General features: G+C 47.9%; 1 protein-coding gene across 6 annotated transcripts in view; it reads right to left on the bottom strand.

Annotated features, from left to right (window-relative positions):
* Positions 1-13,191: 13,191 nt before the first annotated feature.
* The window catches only part of CCDC77 (coiled-coil domain containing 77), a 60,065-nt gene continuing 51,516 nt past the window's right edge, over positions 13,192-21,740 (bottom strand). For all 6 annotated transcript variants that reach the window (XM_073544189.1, XM_073544190.1, XM_073544186.1 and 3 more), the window contains exons 9-12: positions 19,629-19,875; positions 19,418-19,543; positions 13,680-13,832; positions 13,192-13,549 (exon numbers count right to left, since the gene is read on the bottom strand). In XM_073544189.1, coding sequence (XP_073400290.1) covers positions 13,403-13,549; positions 13,680-13,832; positions 19,418-19,543; positions 19,629-19,875 — 673 coding nt within the window. In that variant the 3' untranslated portion in view covers positions 13,192-13,402. The remainder of the gene's footprint in view (positions 13,550-13,679; positions 13,833-19,417; positions 19,544-19,628; positions 19,876-21,740) is intronic.

Here is a 21,740-nt window from a genome sequence, read left to right on the forward strand (position 1 = left end):
TACCCTGGTATTGGGGAAGTATTATGGGGGCCCGGGAGCAGGTATCCTGGTATTGGGGAAGTATTATGGGGGCCCAGGAGCAGGTACCCTGGTATTGAGGAAGTATTATGGGGGCCCGGGAGCAGGTACCCTGGTATTGGGGAAGTATTATGGGGGCCCGGGAGCAGGTACCCTGGTATTGAGGAAGTATTATGGGGGCCCGGGAGCAGGTATCCTGGTATTGGGGAAGTATTATGGGGGCACAGGAGCAGGTACCCTGGTATTGGGGAAGTATTATGGGGGCCCAGGAGCAGGTATCCTGGTATTGGGGAAGTATTATGGGGGCCCGGGAGCAGGTATCCTGGTATTGGGGAAGTATTATGGGGGCCCGGCCGGGAGCAGGTATCCTGGTATTGGGGAAGTATTATGGGGACCCAGTAGCAGGTACCCTGGTATTGGGGAAGTATTATGGGGGCCCAGGAGCAGGTACCCTGGTATTGAGGAAGTATTATGGGGGCCCGGGAGCAGGTACCCTGGTATTGGGGAAGTATTATGGGGGCCCGGGAGCAGGTACCCTGGTATTGGGGAAGTATTATGGGGGCCCAGGAGCAGGTACCCTGGTATTGGGGAAGTATTATGGGGGCCCAGGAGCAGGTACCCTGGTATTGGGGAAGTATTATGGGGGCCCAGGAGCAGGTATCCTGGTATTGGGGAAGTATTATGGGGGCCCAGGAGCAGGTACCCTGGTATTGGGGAAGTATTATGGGGGCCCGGGAGCAGGTATCCTGGTATTGGGGAAGTATTATGGGGACCCAGGAGCAGGTACCCTGGTATTGGGGAAGTATTATGGGGGCCCAGGAGCAGGTACCCTGGTATTGAGGAAGTATTATGGGGGCCCGGGAGCAGGTACCCTGGTATTGGGGAAGTATTATGGGGGCCCGGGAGCAGGTACCCTGGTATTGGGGAAGTATTATGGGGGCCCAGGAGCAGGTACCCTGGTATTGGGGAAGTATTATGGGGGCCCAGGAGCAGGTACCCTGGTATTGGGGAAGTATTATGGGGGCCCAGGAGCAGGTATCCTGGTATTGGGGAAGTATTATGGGGGCACAGGAGCAGGTACCCTGGTATTGGGGAAGTATTATGGGGGAACAGGAGCAGGTACCCTGGTATTGGGGAAGTATTATGGGGACCCGGGAGCAGGTACCCCGGTATTGGGGAAGTATTATGGGGACCCGGGAGCAGGTACCCTGGTATTGGGGAAGTATTATGGGGGCCCAGGAGCAGGTACCCTGGTATTGGGGAAGTATTATGGGGGCCCGGCAGCAGGTACCCTGGTATTGGGGAATCATAGAATCATAGAATCGTAGAGTTGGAAGGGACCTCCTGGGCCATCTGGTCCAACCCCCTGCTCAAAGCAGGATTCGCTAAATCATCCCAGTCAGATGTCTGTCCAGCCTCTGTTTGAAGACTTCCATTGAAGGAGAACTCACCACTTCTCGTGGCAGCCTGTTCCACTCATTGATCACTCTGTCAAAAAGTTTTTTCTAATATCTAATCTGTGTCTCCTCCCATTCAGTTTCATCCCATTGCTTCTAGTCTTTCCTTGTGCAAATGAGAATAAAGTTGATCCTTCTACAATGTGACAGCCCTTTAGATATTTGTAGACAGCAATTAAGTCTCCTCTCAGTCTTCTCTTTTGCAAACTAAACATTCCCAAATCCTGCAACCTTTCCTCATAAGACAGGGTTTGCAGACCGGTCACCATTCTGGTCGCTCTTTTCTGAACTTGCTCCAGTTTGTTGATGTCTTTTTTAAAATGTGGTGCCCAAAACTGGACACAATATTCCAGATGAGGTCTGACCAAAGAGGAGTAGAGGGAAATAATGACTTCATGTGATCTAGACTGTATGCTTCTGTTAATACATCCTAGAACTGCATTTGCCTTTTTTGCTGCTGCATCACACTGTTGACTCATATTCAGTCTGTGATCTATTAGTATACCCAAGTCTTTTTCACATGTGCTGTCACTTAGCCCTATTCCTCCCATTCTATATATGCTTTTTTCATTTTTATTGCCCAGATGTAGTACTTTGCATTTCTCCCTGTTAAAAACCATTCTGTTAGTTGCTGCCCACTTCTCCAGTTTATTTAAATCTTTTTGAATCCTCTCTCTCTCTTCTCTAGTATTAGCTATCCCTCCTAGCTTTGTGTCATCAGCAAATTTAATCAGTTTACCCTCAATTCCTTCATCTAAATCGTTGATAAAGATGTTGAACAATACAGGGCCCAGGACAGAGCCCTGTGGTACCCCACTTGAGACATTCTTCCAACTGGATGTGCAGCCATTTACGACCACTCTTTGGGTCCGATCACTAAGCCAGCTATGAATCCACCTAACAGTTGCCTTGTCCATTCCATACTTAGTCATTTTTTCAATAAGGATAGTATGAGAGACTTTGTCAAATGCTTTGCTGAAGTCAAGATATACTATATCTACAGCATTTCCTTGATCCACCCAATCAGTGATACCGTCATAGAAGGAAATTAAGTTAGTCTGACATGACTTATTAGTTACAAACCCATGCTGACTCTGTTTGATCACTTCATTCTTATCCAGGTATTGACTTACATGTTGTTTAATAATTTGTTCAAAGATCTTTCCTGGTATAGAAGTCAGACTCACCGGCCTATAGTTGCCTGGGTCCACCTTCTTCCCCTTTTTGAAGATAGGAACAACATTTGCTCTTCTCCAGTCTTCTGGCACTTCTCCTGTTCTCCAAGAATTTTCAAAGATTATGGAGAGTGGTTCAGAAATTTCTTCTGCTATCTCCTTCAGTACTCTGGGGTGTAATTCATCTGGACCTGGAGACTTGAATTCATTTAGGTTAGCTAAGTGTTTCCTCACTATCTTTCTGTTTATAGATATCCTGGATTCTTCTATTCCCTTAATAGGACAGTGAATAACAGTTGGTGTTACATTTCCTTTCTGAGAGAAAACAGATGCAAAATAGGAATTTAAAAGTTCAGCCTTCTCAACATCCTGTCTTACCATTTCATCATTTTCATCCTGTAAAAATCCTATAGCATCTTTGACTTTTCTTTTACTTTTGACATATCCCCAAAATCCTTTATTATTGCTTTTGACATCTCTTGCAAGCCTCAATTCATTTTCAGCTTTAGCTAATCTGATTTGTGCCCTGCAGATTCTGCAGACAGCATTATATTCTTCTTTAGATATGCCTCCCTCTTTCCATTTTATAAACATTTTTTTCTTCCTTTTTAGCATGTGCTTAAGTTCTGTGTTCACCCATCCTGGTTTCCTTAAATGCTTCCTATTCTTCCCTCTTTTCGGAATTGTTAACAACTGTGCTTTGAGAATTTCATTTTTCAAGATTTCCCATCCTTCCTGGACATTTTTGTCTTTAAGGATATCCAGCCATTGGATCCCTCCAATTATCTTTCTGAATCCCTTAAAATCTGCCTTTCTGAAATTTAACCTTGACGTCTGAGTCTTCACAGGTCTTCCGCCTCTAGTTATCCAAAATTCTAAAATAGCATGGTCGCTACCTCCTAGGGTTCCAGCCACTTTTACCTCAACCATTTCCTCCCTGTTTATAAGGAAGTATTATGGGGGCCCAGGAGCAGGTACCCTGGTATTGGGGAAGTATTATGGGGGCCCGGGAGCAGGTATCCTGGTATTGGGGAAGTATTATGGGGGCCCGGGAGCAGGTATCCTGGTATTGGGGAAGTATTATGGGGACCCAGGAGCAGGTACCCTGGTATTGGGGAAGTATTATGGGGGCCCAGGAGCAGGTACCCTGGTATTGAGGAAGTATTATGGGGGCCCGGGAGCAGGTACCCTGGTATTGGGGAAGTATTATGGGGGCCCGGGAGCAGGTACCCTGGTATTGAGGAAGTATTATGGGGGCCCGGGAGCAGGTACCCTGGTATTGGGGAAGTATTATGGGGGCCCAGGAGCAGGTACCCTGGTATTGGGGAAGTATTATGGGGGCCCAGGAGCAGGTATCCTGGTATTGGGGAAGTATTATGGGGGCCCGGGAGCAGGTATCCTGGTATTGGGGAAGTATTATGGGGGCCCGGGAGCAGGTACCCTGGTATTGGGGAAGTATTATGGGGGCCCAGGAGCAGGTACCCTGGTATTGGGGAAGTATTATGGGGACCCGGGAGCAGGTACCCTGGTATTGGGGAAGTATTATGGGGACCCGGGAGCAGGTACCCTGGTATTGGGGAAGTATTATGGGGGCCCGGGAGCAGGTACCCTGGTATTGGGGAAGTATTATGGGGGCCCAGGAGCAGGTATCCTGGTATTGGGGAAGTATTATGGGGACCCAGGAGCAGGTACCCTGGTATTGGGGAAGTATTATGGGGACCCAGGAGCAGGTACCCTGGTATTGGGGAAGTATTATGGGGGCCCGGGAGCAGGTACCCTGGTATTGGGGAAGTATTATGGGGGCCCAGGAGCAGGTATCCTGGTATTGGGGAAGTATTATGGGGACCCAGGAGCAGGTACCCTGGTATTGGGGAAGTATTATGGGGGCCCGGGAGCAGGTACCCTGGTATTGGGGAAGTATTATGGGGGCCCGGGAGCAGGTACCCCGGTATTGGGGAAGTATTATGGGGGCCCGGGAGCAGGTATCCTGGTATTGGGGAAGTATTATGGGGACCCAGGAGCAGGTACCCTGGTATTGGGGAAGTATTGTGGGGGCCCAGGAGCAGGTATCCTGGTATTGGGGAAGTATTATGGGGGCCCAGGAGCATTTACCCCGGTATTAGGGAAGTATGGTGGGGACCCAGGAGCAGGTACCCTGGTATTAGGGAAGTATGGTGGGGACCCAGGAACAGGTACCCTGGTATTGGGGAAGTATTATGGGGACCCAGGAGCAGGTACCCTGGTATTGGGGAAGTATTATGGGGGCCCAGGAGCAGGTACCCTGGTATTGGGGAAGTATTATGGGGGCACAGGAGCAGGTACCCTGGTATTAGGGAAGTATGGTGGGGACCCAGGAACAGGTACCCTGGTATTGGGGAAGTATTATGGGGACCCAGGAGCAGGTACCCTGGTATTGAGGAAGTATTATGGGGGCACAGGAGCAGGTATCCTGGTATTGGGGAAGTATTATGGGGACCCAGGAGCAGGTACCCTGGTATTGGGGAAGTATTATGGGGACCCAGGAGCAGGTACCCTGGTATTGGGGAAGTATTATGGGGGCCCAGGAGCAGGTACCCTGGTATTGGGGAAGTATTATGGGGACCCAGGAGCAGGTACCCCGGTATTGGGGAAGTATTATGGGGGCCCAGGAGCAGGTACCCCGGTATCGGGGAAGTATTATGGGGGACCAGGAGCAGGTACCCCGGTATTGGGGAAGTATTATGGGGGCCCAGGAGCAGGTACCCCGGTATTGGGGAAGTATTATGGGGGCCCGGGAGCAGGTACCCCGGTATTGGGGAAGTATTGTGGGGCCCAGGAGCAGGTACCCTGGTATTGGGGAAGTATTATGGGGCCCCAGGAGCAGGTACCCCGATATTGGGGAAGTATTATGGGGGCCCAGGAGCAGGTACCCCGGTATTGGGGAAGTATTATGGGGGCCCGGGAGCAGGTACCCCGGTATTGGGGAAGTATTATGGGGGAAGTATGGTGGGGACCCAGGAGCAGGTACCCTGGTATTGGGGAAGTATTATGTGGGCCCAAGAGCAGGTACCCTGGTATTGGGGAAGTATTATGGGGACCCAGGAGCAGGTACCCTGGTATTGGGGAAGTATTATGGGGGCCCGGGAGCAGGTACCCTGGTATTGGGGAAGTATTATGGGGGCCCGGGAGCAGGTACTGGGGAAGTATTATGGGGGCCCAGGAGCAGGTACCCTGGTATTGGGGAAGTATTATGGGGGCCCAGGAGCAGGTACCCCGGTATTGGGGAAGTATTGTGGGGCCCAGGAGCAGGTACCCCGGTATTGGGGAAGTATTATGAGGACCCAGGAGCAGGTACCCTGGTATTGGGGAAGTATTGTGGGGCCCAGGAGCAGGTACCCTGGTATTGGGGAAGTATAGTGGGGCCCAGGAGCAGGTACCCTGGTATTGGGGAAGTATTATGGGGGCCCAGGAGCAGGTACCCCGGTATTGGGGAAGTATTATGAGGACCCAGGAGCAGGTAACCCGGTATTGGGGAAGTATTATGGGGACCCAGGAGCAGGTACCCTGGAATTGGGGAAGTATAGTGGGGCCAAGGAGCAGGTACCCTGGTATTGGGGAAGTATTATGGGGACCCAGGAGCAGGTACCCTGGTATTGGGGAAGTATTATGGGGGCCCAGGAGCAGGTACCCCGGTATTGGGGAAGTATTATGGGGGCCCAGGAGCAGGTACCCCGGTATTGGGGAAGTATGGTGGGGACCCAGGAGCAGGTACCCTGGTATTAGGGAAGTATTATGGGGGCACAGGAGCAGGTACCCTGGTATTAGGGAAGTATGGTGGGGACCCAGGAGCAGGTACCCTGGTATTGGGGAAGTATTATGGGGGCCCAGGAGCAGGTACCCTGGTATTGGGGAAGTATGGTGGGGACCCAGGAGCAGGTACCCTGGTATTAGGGAAGTATTATGGGGGCACAGGAGCAGGTACCCTGTTATTGGGGAAGTATTATGGGGACCCAGGAGCAGGTACCCAGTTATTGGGGAAGTATTATGGGGACCCAGGAGCAGGTACCCTGTTATTGGGGAAGTATTATGGGGACCCGGGAGCAGGTACCCTGGTATTGGGGAAGTATTATGGGGGCTCGGGAGCAGGTACCCTGGTATTGGGGAAGTATTATGGGGGCCCGGGAGCAGGTACCCCGGTATTGGGGGAGTATTATGGGGGCCCAGGAGCAGGTACCCCGGTATTGGGGAAGTATTATGGGGACCCAGGAGCAGGTACCCCGGTATTGGGGAAGTATTATGGGGGCCCGGGAGCAGGTACCCTGGTATTGGGGAAGTATTATGGGGGCCTCCAGCTAGTAGTTATTGGGGTATACTAGCAGTTTCCATTATTGGGGCACAGGCACATGTTTTGATATAGGGGCGCAGGTTCTTTCGGGGGGGCACCATGCGGCTCTCATACTTCTGCCCTGTACTCACCCCAGCGAGCTGCTGAACCCCATTAAAGCCCCTAACAATTTTTAATGGAGGAAACGAAGCTGATAAAAATCACAGAGAAGCCGGGAACAAAGTACAACCTGGAAATAGAGACGAATAATCCGTATCTGTGACATCACCGATAGTAATTATATACCCGGCCATTACCCAATGTTATATTACAGCCACTAATCTCTCAGGTGTCGCTCCCACTGGTGTATGAAAATCAACAAGAACCGATGCCGATTCCACCAGGACAGGGGACGAGGTTTTCTCACTTGTCCTTCAAGTACAGTCCGTTTCCTTCTCAGTTATTAATCAGTTTCCTGCTCCAGAACTGAGACGTATCAGGATCTTACACCGAGGCCCCGCGTGACGTATCGGTGATGATCGGGATCTTACACCGAGGCCCCGCGTGACGTATCGGTGATGATCGGGATCTTACACCGAGGCCCCGCGTGACGTATCGGTGATGATCGGGATCTTACACCGAGGCCCCGCGTGACGTATCGGTGATGATCGGGATCTTACACCGAGGCCCCGCGTGACGTGTCGGTGATGATCGGGATCTTATACCGAGGCCCCACGTGACGTATCGGTGATGATCGGATCTTACACCGAGGCCCCGCGTGACGTATCGGTGATGATCGGGATCTTACACCGAGGCCCCGCGTGACGTGTCGGTGATGATCGGGATCTTACACCGAGGCCCCACGTGACGTATCGGTGATGATCGGATCTTACACCGAGGCCCCGCGTGACGTATCGGTGATGATCTGGATCTTACACCGAGGCCCCGTGTGACGTATCGGTGATGATCGGGATCTTACACCGAGGCCCCGCGTGACGTATCGGTGATGGGATCTTACACCGAGGCCCCACGTGACGTATCGGTGATGATCGGATCTTACACCGAGGCCACGCGTGACGTATCGGTGATGATCGGATCTTACACCGAGGCCCCGCGTGACGTATCGGTGATGATCGGATCTTACACCGAGGCCCCACGTGACGTATCGGTGATGATCGGATCTTACACCGAGGCCACGCGTGACGTATCGGTGATGATCGGATCTTACACCGAGGCCCCGCGTGACGTGTCGGTGATGATCGGAGTCTTACACCGAGGCCCCGCGTGACGTGTCGGTGATGATCGGAGTCTTACACCGAGGCCCCGCGTGACGTGTCGGTGATGATCGGAGTCTTACACCGAGGCCCCGCGTGACGTGTCCGTGATGATCGAGGTCTTACACCGAGGCCCCGCGTGACGCATCGGTGATCGGATCTTACGCCGAGGCCCGCCTGACGTGTCAGTGATAACCGGGATCTTACACCGAGGCCCCGCGTGACGTATCGGTGATAATCAGGATCTTACACCGAGGCCCCGCGTCACGTATCGGTGATGATCGGATCTTACGCCGTGGTCCCGCGTGACGTATCGGTGATGATCAGGATCTTACACCGAGGCCCCGCGTGACGTATCGGTGATGATCGGGATCTTACACCGAGGCCCCGCGTGACGTGACGGTGATGATCGGGATCTTACACCGAGGCCCCGCGTGACGTCACGGTGATGATCGGGATCTTACACCGAGGCCCCGCGTGACGTGACGGTGATGATCGGGATCTTACACCGAGGTCCCGCGTGACGTGACGGTGATGATCGGGATCTTACACCGAGGCCCCGCGTGATGTATCGGTGATGATCGGATCTTACGCTGAGGCCCCGCGTGACGTATCGGAGACGATCGGGATCTTACACCGAGGCCCCGCGTGACGTATCGGTGATGATCGGATCTTACACCGAGGCCCCGCGTGACATATCGGTGATGATCGGGATCTTACACCGAGGTTCCGGACGACGAACTGGGATTATCTTCTCGCACCCTTTTCAGAGTTAAATCACAGAGGAGAAATAATCCGCAAATCTGCACCGTTACATAGAATAACATTGGTCTGAATGCACTTTGATTTATAAACCAAAGAGAGCAAACCCAAAAAGTTACAAGAAACATTCCCAGAAAACATGTACAGATGTATTCAGTAAATGACCCATCTCCGAGTCACTGTACATACATTACTGATCCCAAGTTACCTCCTGTATTATACTCCAGAGCTGCACTCACTATTCTGCTGGTGCAGTCACTGTGTACATACATTACATAACTGATCCTGAGTTACATCCTGTATTATACCCCAGAGCTGCACTCACTATTCTGCTGGTGCAGTCACTGTGTACATACATTACTGACCCAGAGTTACCTCCTGTATTATACCCCAGAGCTGCACTCACTATTCTGCTGGTGCAGTCACAGTGTACATACATTACTGATCCTGAGTTATATCCTGTATTATACCCCAGAGCTGCACTCACTATTCTGCTGGTGCAGTCACTGTGTACATACATTACTGATCCTGAGTTACATCTTGTATTATACTCCAGAGCTGCACTCACTATTCTGCTGGTACAGTCACTGTGTACATACATTACTGATCCTGAGTTACCTCCTGTATTATACCCCAGAGCTGCACTCACTATTCTGCTGGTGCAGTCACTGTGTACATACATTACTGATCCTGAGTTACATCTTGTATTATACTCCAGAGCTGCACTTACTATTCTGCTGGTACAGTCACTGTGTACATACATTACTGATCCTGAGTTACCTCCTGTATTATACCCCAGAGCTGCAATCACTATTCTGCTGGTGCAGTCACTGTGTACATACACTACAGTCATCTGTTAAAGTTTGGGCACCCCTATTAATGTTAACCTTTTTTCTTTATAACAATTTTGGTTTTTGCAGCAGCTATTTCAGTTTCATATATCTAATAACTGATGGACTCAGTTATATTTCTGGATTCAAATGAGGTTTATTGTACTAACAGAAAATGTGCAATCTGCATTTAAACAAAATTTGACCGATGCAAAAGTATGGGCACCTCAACATAAAAGTGACATATTTCGTAGATCCTCCTTTTGCAAAAATAACAGCCTCTAGTCGCTTCTTGTAGCTATTAATGAGTTCCTGGATCCTGGATGAAGGTATTTGTGACCATTCCTGTTTACAAAACAATTCCAGTTCAGTTAAGTTTGATGGTCGCCAAGCATGGACAGCCCGCTTCAAATCATCCCACAGATGTTCAATGATATTCAGGTCTGGGGACTGGGATGGCCATTCCAGAACATTGTAATTGTTCCTCTGCATGAATGCCTGAGTAGATTTGGAGCGGTGTTTTGGATCATTGTCTTTCTGAAATATCCATCCCCTGCGTAACTTCAACTTCGTCACTGATTCTTGCACATTATTGTCAAGAATCTGCTGATACTGAGTTGAATCCATGCAACCCTCAACGTTAACAAGATTCCCGGTGCCGGCATTGGCCACACAGCCCCAAAGCATGATGGAACCTCTACCAAATTTTACTGTGGGTAGCAAGTGTTTTTCTTGGAATGCTGTGTTTTTTAGCCTCCATGCATAACGCCTTTTTGTATGACCAAACAACTCAATCTTTGTTTCATCAGTCCACAGGACCTTCTTCCAAAATGTAACTGGCTTGTCCAAATGTGCTTTTGCATACCTCAGGCGACTCTGTTTGTGGCGTGCTTGCAGAAATGGCTTCTTTCGCATCACTCTCCCATACAGCGTCTCCTTGTGTAAAGTGCGCTGTATTGTTGACCGATGCACAGTGACACCATCTGCAGCAAGATGATGCTGCCGGTCTTTGGAGGTGGTCTGTGGATTTTCCTTGACTGTTCTCACCATTCTTCTTCTCTGCCTTTCTGATATTTTTCTTGGCCTGCCACTTCTGGGCTTAACAAGAACTGTACCTGTGTTCTTCCATTTCCTTACTATGTTCTTCACAGTGGAAACTGACAGGTTAAATCTCTGAGACAACTTTTTGTATCCTTCCCCTGAAAAGCTATGTTGAATAATCTTTGTTTTCAGATCATTTGAGAGTTGTTTTGAGGATCCCATGATGCCACTCTTCATAGGAGAATCAAATAGGAGAACTACTTGCAAGTGGCCACCTTAAATACCTTTTCTCATGATTTGATACACCTGGCTATGAAGTTCAAAGCTCAATGAGGTTACAAAACCAATTTAGTGCTTCAGGAAGTCAGTAAAAAGTAGTTAGGAGTGTTCAAATCAGGAAAATAAGGGTGCCCATACTTTTGCACTGTTCAAATTTTGTTTAAATGCAGATTGCACATTTTCTGTTAGTACAATAAACCTCATTTGAATCCAGAAATATAACTGAGTCCATCAGTTATTAGATATATAAAAACTGAAATAGCTGTTGCAAAAACCAAAATTGTTATAAAGAAAAAAGGTTAACATTAATAGGGGTGCCCAAACTTTAACATATGACTGTACATTACTGATCCTGAGTTACATCCTTTATTATACCCCAGAGCTGCACTCACTATTCTGCTGGTGCAGTCACTGTGTACATACATTACTGATCCTGAGTTACCTCCTGTATTATACCCCAGAGCTGCACTCACTATTCTGCTGGTGCAGTCACTGTGTACATACATTACTGATCCTGAGTTACCTCCTGTATTATACCCCAGAGCTGCACTCACTATTCTGCTGGTGCAGTCACTGTGTACATACATTACTGATCCTGAGTTACATCCTGTATTATACCCCAGAGCTGCACTCACTATTCTGCTGGTGCAGCCACTGTGTACATACATTACATGACTGATCCTGAGTTACAGCCTGTATTATACTCCAGAGCTGCGCTCACTATTCTGCTGGTGCAGTCACTGTGTACACACATTACTGATCCTGAGTTACTTCCTGTATTATACCCCAGAGCTGCACTCACTATTCTGCTGGTGCAGTCACTCTGTACATACATTACTGATCCTGAGTTACATCCTGTATTATACCCCAGACCTGCACTCACTATTCTGCTGGTGCAGCCACTGTGTACATACATTACTGATCCTGAGTTACTTCCTGTATTATACCCCAGAGCTGCACTCACTATTCTGCTGATGCAGTCACTGTGTACATACATTACTGATCCTGAGTTACTTCCTGTATTATACCCCAGAGCTGCACTCACTATTCTGCTGGTGCAGTCACTGTGTACATACATTACATGACTGATCCTGAGTTACAGCCTGTATTATACTCCAGAGCTGCACTCACTATTCTGCTGGTGCAGTCACTGTGTACACACATTACATTACTGATCCTGAGTTACTTCCTGCATTATACTCCAGAGCTGCACTCACTATTCTGCTGGTGCAGTCACTGTGTACATACATTACTGATCCTGAGTTACATCCTGTATTATACCCCAGAGCTGCACTCACTATTCTGCTGGTGCAGTCACTGTGTACATACATTACTGATCCTGAGTTACATCCTGTATTATACCCCAGAGCTGCACTCACTATTCTGCTGGTGCAGCCACTGTGTACATACATTACATGACTGATCCTGAGTTACAGCCTGTATTATACTCCAGAGCTGTGCTCACTATTCTGCTGGTGCAGTCACTGTGTACACACATTACTGATCCTGAGTTACTTCCTGTATTATACCCCAGAGCTGCACTCACTATTCTGCTGGTGCAGTCACTGTGTACATACATTACTGATCCTGAGTTACATCCTGTATTATACCCCAGAGCTGCACTCACTATTCTGCTGGTGCAGCCACTGTGTACATACATTACTGATCCTGAGTTACTTCCTGTATTATACCTCAGAGCTGCACTCACTATTCTGCTGATGCAGTCACTGTGTACATACATTACTGATCCGGAGTTACATCCTGTATTATACCCCAGAGCTGCACTCACTATTCTGCTGGTGCAGTCACTGTGTACATACATTACATTACTGATCCGGAGTTACATCCTGTATTATACCCCAGAGCTGCACTCACTATTCTGCTGGTGCAGTCACTGTGTACATACATTACTGATCCTGCACTGACTCGGGAGTGGATCATAGCACTGACTTCTGAAGGTCCGTCCCACAGAGCACACCCTCCCTGCACGGGGCAAAATGCTACATTTACTCCCTCTGCAGGACCTGACAAAACATTCATTCTAGCGCCTCAGACATTTAAAATAAGAAACCCTTTAATCAAAGTTTGTGCTTCTAGAAAACCCGCAGAAATAAATTAAGAGAATCTTATAAATGAGGGATCACACGTTCACAGCGGCAGATTTCTGTCCTTTGTAATTCACGTTAGTAACGCTGTGCCCTTAGAGCGCTGTACTAAAAAATAACAGAGTCCTGAAGAGAAGCTGGAGAGCTGCCGCCGCCGCTCATCCCACCCGCAGCTCGTTCTCCAGGCCGTAGATCTTGGATTTCAAGTTCCGCAATTCTTCTTGTATTTTGTGGGTTCGCTTGTTCCCCTGCCGCACGGCACCGAGGATGGCGAGATCCTGATCCGGTCCTATATTCAGGGTGACCTGAAAAAAGGGAAGAGTTGCAGCCCATGAATGCAGAATTTAATGATGTTCCCTCCCCATAACGAGGGGTCAAAAGCCCCATACGAGCTGAGATAACATGTGAAGTATCAGCCGGTCGCCCCTCGCTCACCTTATACAGCTGCTTCTCCACATCCCGCAGTCTCTGTCTCAGCAGCTTGATGTCCGTTTTGAAGCCCTCCACCTCCATGTTGCGCCGCTTCTCCAGCGCTTCGTACCGCTGAGTCATGAGCTGCAGCCGCTTGGCCACTTTATCGGAGCGCTCCTGGAATGACAACATGCTAATCAACCATCTAGGGGGGAAAGGGAATTTCTTCCCTCGGCACTTAATTCTGCCTCTTGCCTGAAATGCAATGCAATCAGACCTCATTCACATGATGGTATTCAGGATCCATGTTACAAAGACACAGAACCCATTACAAATCCATAGACGCAGGCCCTACCTCCAATCCGTCAATGGGATTTATTATGTCATGAGGAGATCCTGTTACAAACATTACCTACTAGGTTTAGCATCTTTTAAAGCTTCAATTGTCCCATAAACTTCAGAGCGGCGCTGACATGTGAAGAAAAGACGTAACTACCAGAACTGGAAGTGCGACTTATAAGCATGGGAACTTCTCACAACTTTTATCTTAATTTTCAAGTTAAGAAAGTTTGTGAGGAACAGCCCACCGCTGCCGCCAATATGTGAAGAACGGGCGGACCGCTGCCACCAAATTGTGACGGACAGCGGACCCTGTGCCACCACTAGGTCACGATCCCACCACCGACACGGGTTTGTCAGCGGACGGAGGGATGTGACGCACTGCCGGCACACGGCTATCACAGGCACAGTGGGGGCTTATCTTAGTTATCCCACCACCGGCACCACGAGACAAAAATACAGCAAGCTAATCTCGCTCTAACAATTTATCGCAGGGGGGTATTTTGGATGCCCCACCACTGCTAACTACCTTCCAAGAACTGCGGGGATTTATGGATATCTCACTTTCTCAGTTCCACTTTGGATCTCGCAGCTCTCCGGCACCCCCCTTACCCTCAGGTCAGTCAGGGAACTGCACCTAGGATAATTAGTCGCCGGGCGGGCTGCTTGTTGTGCACGGGCAATTAGATTACTGCAGTAAGGGAATTATCAATGCTGTGGCCTCAACCACTCATTCAGCAATATAAGACCCTTCTGTACTGCCAGCTAGCCTCGCCAGCCGCGCACACCACTCTGCCACCAGCCACGCTTTACTTAATCAAAGAGATAATTAAGAGGGTCCGCGGCAAACCCCTGAAATTAGTAACGATTATCTAAAAAAGGCGCATAGTTCATTTCTTAGAGCATGGAGACAGAGCTAATAGATTTTATCATTTATTCCCAAAAGAATGCCGGGCAGTGATTACATAGATAAAAGTTGCTATAAAGTTGAGACATTAAATATGTACAAATATAAAACAAAGTAGATGAAAGAGCAGAAAGTAACACTCACATGTGCGTAGTTGGTATTAGGCAGACCATGTGGCTGGGGGAGGGGCGCTTAACCAAACGTCCCCACTCATCGGCACGTCTCTCTGGCAGGAGCACTCCAGCTGAACTGACTGGAATTTGGTAGGGAATACAGGGTCTGTGACCTCACAAAATGGGCAGTCAGGTGAGGTCCAACCCCCATTCTCTCTCCGTTATAACTTAACTAAAAAGGTTATGATAACCATATCTTAATGGGGGAAGCTCGTATGAACTCACCAAGGGTATCGTGTTTCCCAGTGTAACGAACCCAACAAGAAAACATCAAGAATGCACTAGATAGGACACTCCATTTGGGAGCAATCCATATCTCAATTTCTGAAAGTCCGAGAATCGTGAAACTTAGGGGTTTAGAAAGCTGGCTTTGTGCCCTTTGCAGAAATGTGAGTTTCATATCTCTGTCACAAGCGAAGTGCGCGCTAGGCTTCTTTTAATATTTCCGATACCTGTATTCAAGCTTCATGATTTCAGAACAAAGCAATGCTTTCCCTTGCAGGGGGTGAAGGCTGCGAGAGGAAATGGACAGTTTCATGTTACCAGTAAGCACAGAGCTGATAAGGAGGGGGGATGCTGCTGTGTGACAAGGCAATTTTCTGGAAAGAACTGAGGATTCTAGAAAGTTCTACCTTACAGACATTTTACATTACAAAGTTGTTTTGTATTTGCCCAGTGATGGTGCTAAAGAAAAAAAAGCTCCGAGCTGAAAGTTTAGGCCCCGACTTATCTGCCAAAAGTGTGTGCTATATAGAAAACAACATTTACAATTTAATTTTTCTTTATAAAAGTCATGGTCCTTGGCAACTTTTAAAAATTCTGAAAAATCTCACCATTAAGTAGGGATGCACCAAATTACAGAAAACAAAACTGCTGTGGTGTAACACCCTAGTGGATCTGTCATAGCAATACAATTATCAAAGGGTTAATCCCATTTTAGGAAGTTAGCACCTGGTAATTACTTGCCAATTGCTGGGGGATCAACTACTGAGACCCCAAAGATCCTGAAGTGCACAATAGAAATATACCAGAAGTGACCAGAAGGTAAGAGCCGCAACAATTCACCATCTGTGCTGACCTCCATCTCCCCACATCTCCTCTCTCACCATGCTTACATCCTCCCTTACAGCCTGTGCTCCACTAATCCTTCCTCTCCTTCGCTGTCCCCAAATACCAGCACTCCCCAAACAAATAACTTTCTCACCTCATCAGCAGACCTGCTCTGCAACCTCACACCCCTCCTACTGAAACACAAAGCAAGCCGGACACTCCTCTCTCCCACCTCCTCTCTACTTCTCACCCTCTCTCCCACCTCCTCTCCCCTGTCTTTCTGATCTTCTCCCACCTTGTCGCCCTCCCTCTCCACCACCTCACTCTCTTTCTCCCACCTACTCTACCCCTCCCTCTCGATCTTCTTCGACCTCCTCTTGCGTGTTTCTCCCACCTCCTCTTGACTTGTCCATTATATACAAGGCGCCACATTCGCATCAGCTATTGCCGCGGTCGCCCCTCAAGTGCACGGCAGATCGTGACGAATCAATAGACAACCTCACTAAAAAGCTTTGGCAAGTGTCCGGGGTTGTGGAGCGGCGCTTGAAGAAAACGCACTCGCAAGACGACGTCACCGCATTTAAACAAGCAAATTCAAATCGGCCATCACCCCTGCTAAACAAGACGGCTTACTCCACAACCCCAACACTTTTACCTCCTTCCCCCATCTCTGAAAAAGACGTCGCCGCATGTCTTTGCTGGCCACCCACCACAATCCCTACGTATAACAGACCCCTGACCCTCCCCTACGACCTTCCACCCCACCATCACTGAAGGAGAGCTTACTCATCTCCTCGCCAAAACGCACCTCACCCCATCCCATCTCCTCCACAACCTCACCACCACATTTATCATAGCCCTAACCCATCTCTTCTACCGATCGCTAACCTCTGGTATCTTCCCTTCTGCTTCCAAACATGCCACAATCACACCTATCCTGAAGAACAACTTACTGCCAAAGATAAAATACAATTTTCCATACTCTTCCTAGACCTGTCCTCTGCCTTCGCCATAGTCGACCACTCCATTCTACTACAGATCCTCTCTTCCCTCGGAATCCCAGACCTCGCCCTCTCCTGGATCTCCGAATACCTCTCTAAACGCACACTTAGCATCTCCCACTGCCACACGACCTCCTCATCCCACATTCTCCATGTCGGTGACCCTCAGGGCTCTGTTGTGGGACCAGTACTCCTCTCCATCTATACCCTTGGCTTTGGACAACTGATGAAGTCCCTCAGCTTCCAGTACCACTTATACGTTGATGACACTCAGATCCACCTCTCCGTCCCAGACGTCATCTCTCTGTCCAGAATCCAAGAGTGTCCATCAGACATGTCCTCCTCCTTCACCACTCACCTGCTAAAGCTCAACGTGGACTAAACTGAACTCCTCATCTTTCCTCCATCTCACCTAACCCCCATCCAATCTATCCTACGAGGAACGATTAAAGGATCTGGGAATGTTTAGCTTACAAAAAAGAAGACTGAGAGGAGACTTAAAAGCTGTCTACAAATATCTGAAGGGCTGTCACAGTGTAGAGGGATCATCATTATTCTCATCTACACATGGAAACATGAGAAGCAATGGGATGAAACTGAAAGGGAGAAGATACAGATTAGGCCGGTTTCACACTAGCGCATTTTCAGCGCGCGCACGGCCGGGGGTAGCTCCGCCCCCGAGCCGGCTCTCTGCCCGGCGTGCCCGCCCCTTCCTTGTAGCGCCGCCTCCTAGCGGACAGCGGCGCCTGCGATCGGCGCACCCTATCTTTAGCATAGGGTGCGCCGATCGTGCGCAGGCCGTGCGCTAGTTGCGCTTTGACCTGCGCTGCGCACTTTTGACGGTGCGCCGTGCGCGCCAAAATCCGAAAAGTTTGATTTTGGCGCGCACGGCGCACCGTCAAAAGTGCGCAGCGCAGGTCAAAGCGCAACTAGCGCACGGCCTGCGCACGATCGGCGCACCCTATGCTAAAGATAGGGTGCGCCGATCGCAGGCGCCGCTGTCCGCTAGGAGGCGGCGCTACAAGGAAGGGGCGGGCACGCCGGGCAGAGAGCCGGCTCGGGGGCGGAGCTACCCCCGGCCGTGCGCGCGCTGAAAATGCGCTAGTGTGAAACCGGCCTTAGAAACAAACTTTTTGACAGTGAGGGTGAGGAATGAGTGTAACAGGCGGCCACGAGAGGTTGTGAGTTCTCCTTCAATGGAAGTCTACAAACAGAGGCAGGACAGACAACTGTCTGAGATTGTTTAGTGACTCCTGCATCGAGCGAGGGGTTGGGCACAAAGACTCTGGACGACCCTTCCAACTCTAACATTCTAGGATTCTATCAAAATTAAAGACACCACCCTCTCTGCAGTACCAGAAATTCTCCGTCTCAAACCAACTCTCAACTCTCTCTCCTACAAAGCGAAAATCCAATCCCCGACCACCTCCAACTCAAAAAGCTCACACCTCACCACCACCAGCGCAGCTGCCAATTCACCGCCACCAGCAGAGCTGCCACATCACACCAGCAGAGCTACCACCTCACAGCCACCAGCAGCAGAGCTGCCACATCACCAAACAACTGTCTGGTTCCCCATTGTCCTGTATGCTGTAACCCTGTGAGTGCAGGGTCCTCTCCTCTCCGTACCTGTTTGTCAGGCTTAGTTTGTGCTCTATAATTTATACTTGTATTTTGTATGTAACATCTTCTCATGTACAGAACTGGGTAACAGGCGCCACTCGTTGCTGGAGATTGGGGGGAACTGTGCTCAGATTATCGGCCTGTCTGTGTGCAAGACGTTCAGCACCCATTTCTTGGGCTTAATAGGGGTCTGAGAGATCAATAAGTTATTGCCAATCCTCACTAGCCCTAAGGGACATCAACGTCTGTGCACCAGAAACTGACAAGACATTTCCCAGACAGCGTTGCTGACGTTCATGACTTAGACTCATGCAGTCGCCTGGTAACATCCGACATTGTGCTGCCCGTCAGCTGGTGGCATCATATGCCAGTAACAGGCCACACTGGTGGTAAAATGGGTGCAAAGTGTGGCGTCGTCACAACAGCTCCCTGCACTATTTATTTTGGCGGTGCACAGGAGTATTAGCCACTCCATCCACTACAGGAAAGCAGCAGGTGATGGGGAAGGTAAATGTCAGACCTCAGATTGGGCTCTGAAAATCAATGCAAATGTTTCCGATCAGTATCTTTGCCTCAGTTTTCCCCGAACTCACGGATGTCAGACGCCTAAGTGCAACATAAGAATCACGACATCCCCTTTAAGAGACTTGTGAGAGATGGTGGTCTCACCTTGAAGATTTCTCGTCCCACATCTCCTTCCTCCCGGATTTTGGCCAGCTCGTCCTCCAGGGCCACACACTGCTCCCGGTACATGTCGGACAGCCGGTGGGCCTGAGCCAGCTGTTCTGTCAGATTCTGCACAGAGAAATGGGACAAAGGGTTAACAGCATGGACGACGTGAAGAGACGTCACCATCACAGCAGCGTCCGAGTGTAACCACCTTCACTTCCTCAGTACGGGAAGAGCGCGCCGCTCTCTCTGCTTGTGACAGTTTCAGGATCTCCATCTCCTGCTCTCTGTCCCGGTCAGGATCGCGACTCTTCACCAGCTGCTCCTGACGCCGGTCCAATTCCTGCAACAACTGATCCTTCTCCGCCATCCAAGACTTCTCATTGGCCCGACCCTCGAACTTCAGCTGCAAGAAATCTCTAGTGCTCTCATATAGGAGCTTCTGTGTCTTGTGTAATCTGAAGGAAAGATAAAGTGATAAGAAACTAGGAGGCGGCAACAACTGTAATACTGCCCCCTATGTACAAGAATATAACTACTATAATACTGCCCCCTATGTACAAGAATATAACTACTATAATACTGCCTCCTATGTACAAGAATATAACTACTATAATACTGCCCCCTATGTACAAGAATATAACTACTATAATACTGCTCCTATGTACAAGAATATAACTACTATAATACTGCTCCTATGTACAAGAATATAACTACTATAATACTGCTCCTATGTACAAGAATATAACTACTATAATACTGCTCCTATGTACAAGAATATAACTACTATAATACTGCCCCTATGTACAAGGATATAACTACTATAATACTGCTCCTATGTACAAGAATATAACTACTATAATACTGCCCTCTATGTACAAGAATATAACTACTATAATACTGCCCCTATGTACAAGAATATAACTACTATAATACTGCCCCCTATGTACAAGAATATAACTACTATAATACTGCCCCCTATGTACAAGAATATAACTACTATAATACTGCTCCTGTGTACAAGAATATAACTACTATAATACTGCCCCTATGTACAAGAATATAACTACTATAATACTGCCACTATGTACAAGAATATAACTACTATAATACTGCCACTATGTACAAGAATATAACTACTATAATACTGCCACTATGTACAAGAATATAACTACTATAATACTGCCTCCTATGTACAAGAAATAACTACTATAATACTGCCCCCTATATACAAGAATATAACTACTATAATACTGCCCCCTATATACAAGAATATAACTACTATAATACTGCCCCCTATGTACAAGAATATAACTACTATAATACTGCCCCCTATGTACAAGAATATAACTACTATAATACTGCCCCCTATGTACAAGAATATAACTACTATAATACTGCCCCCTATGTACAAGAATATAACTACTATAATACTGCCCCCTATGTACAAGAATATAACTACTATAATACTGCCCCCTATGTACAAGAATATAACTACTATAATACTGCCTCTATGAACAAGAATATAACTACTATAATACTGCCTCCTATGTACAAGAAATAACTACTATAATACTGCCCCCTATGTACAAGAAATAACTACTATAATACTGCCCCCTATATACAAGAATATAACTACTATAATACTGCCCCCTATATACAAGAATATAACTACTATAATACTGCCCCCTATGTACAAGAATATAACTACTATAATACTGCCCCCTATGTACAAGAATATAACTACTATAATACTGCCCCCTATGTACAAGAATATAACTACTATAATACTGCCCCCTATGTACAAGAATATAACTACTATAATACTGCCCCCTATGTACAAGAATATAACTACTATAATACTGCCTCTATGAACAAGAATATAACTACTATAATACTGCCTCTATGAACAAGAATATAACTACTATAATACTGCTCCTATGTACAAGAATATAACTACTATAATACTGCCCCTATGTACAAGAATATAACTACTATAATACTGCCCCTATGTACAAGAATATAACTACTATAATACTGCCCCTATGTACAAGAATATAACTACTATAATACTGCCCCCTATGTACAAGAATATAACTACTATAATACTGCCCCCTATGTACAAGAATATAACTACTATAATACTGCCTCCTATGTACAAGAAATAACTACTATAATATTGCCCCCTATATACAAGAATATAACTACTATAATACTGCTCCTATATACAAGAATATAACTACTATAATACTGCCCCTATGTACAAGAATATAACTACTATAATACTGCCCCCTATGTACAAGAATATAACTACTATAATACT

Source organism: Dendrobates tinctorius, unplaced genomic scaffold (genome assembly GCF_039654945.1).
Source record: "Dendrobates tinctorius isolate UK_male_01 unplaced genomic scaffold, ASM3965494v1 ptg000136l, whole genome shotgun sequence".
NCBI classification, from domain to species: Eukaryota; Metazoa; Chordata; class Amphibia; order Anura; family Dendrobatidae; genus Dendrobates; species Dendrobates tinctorius.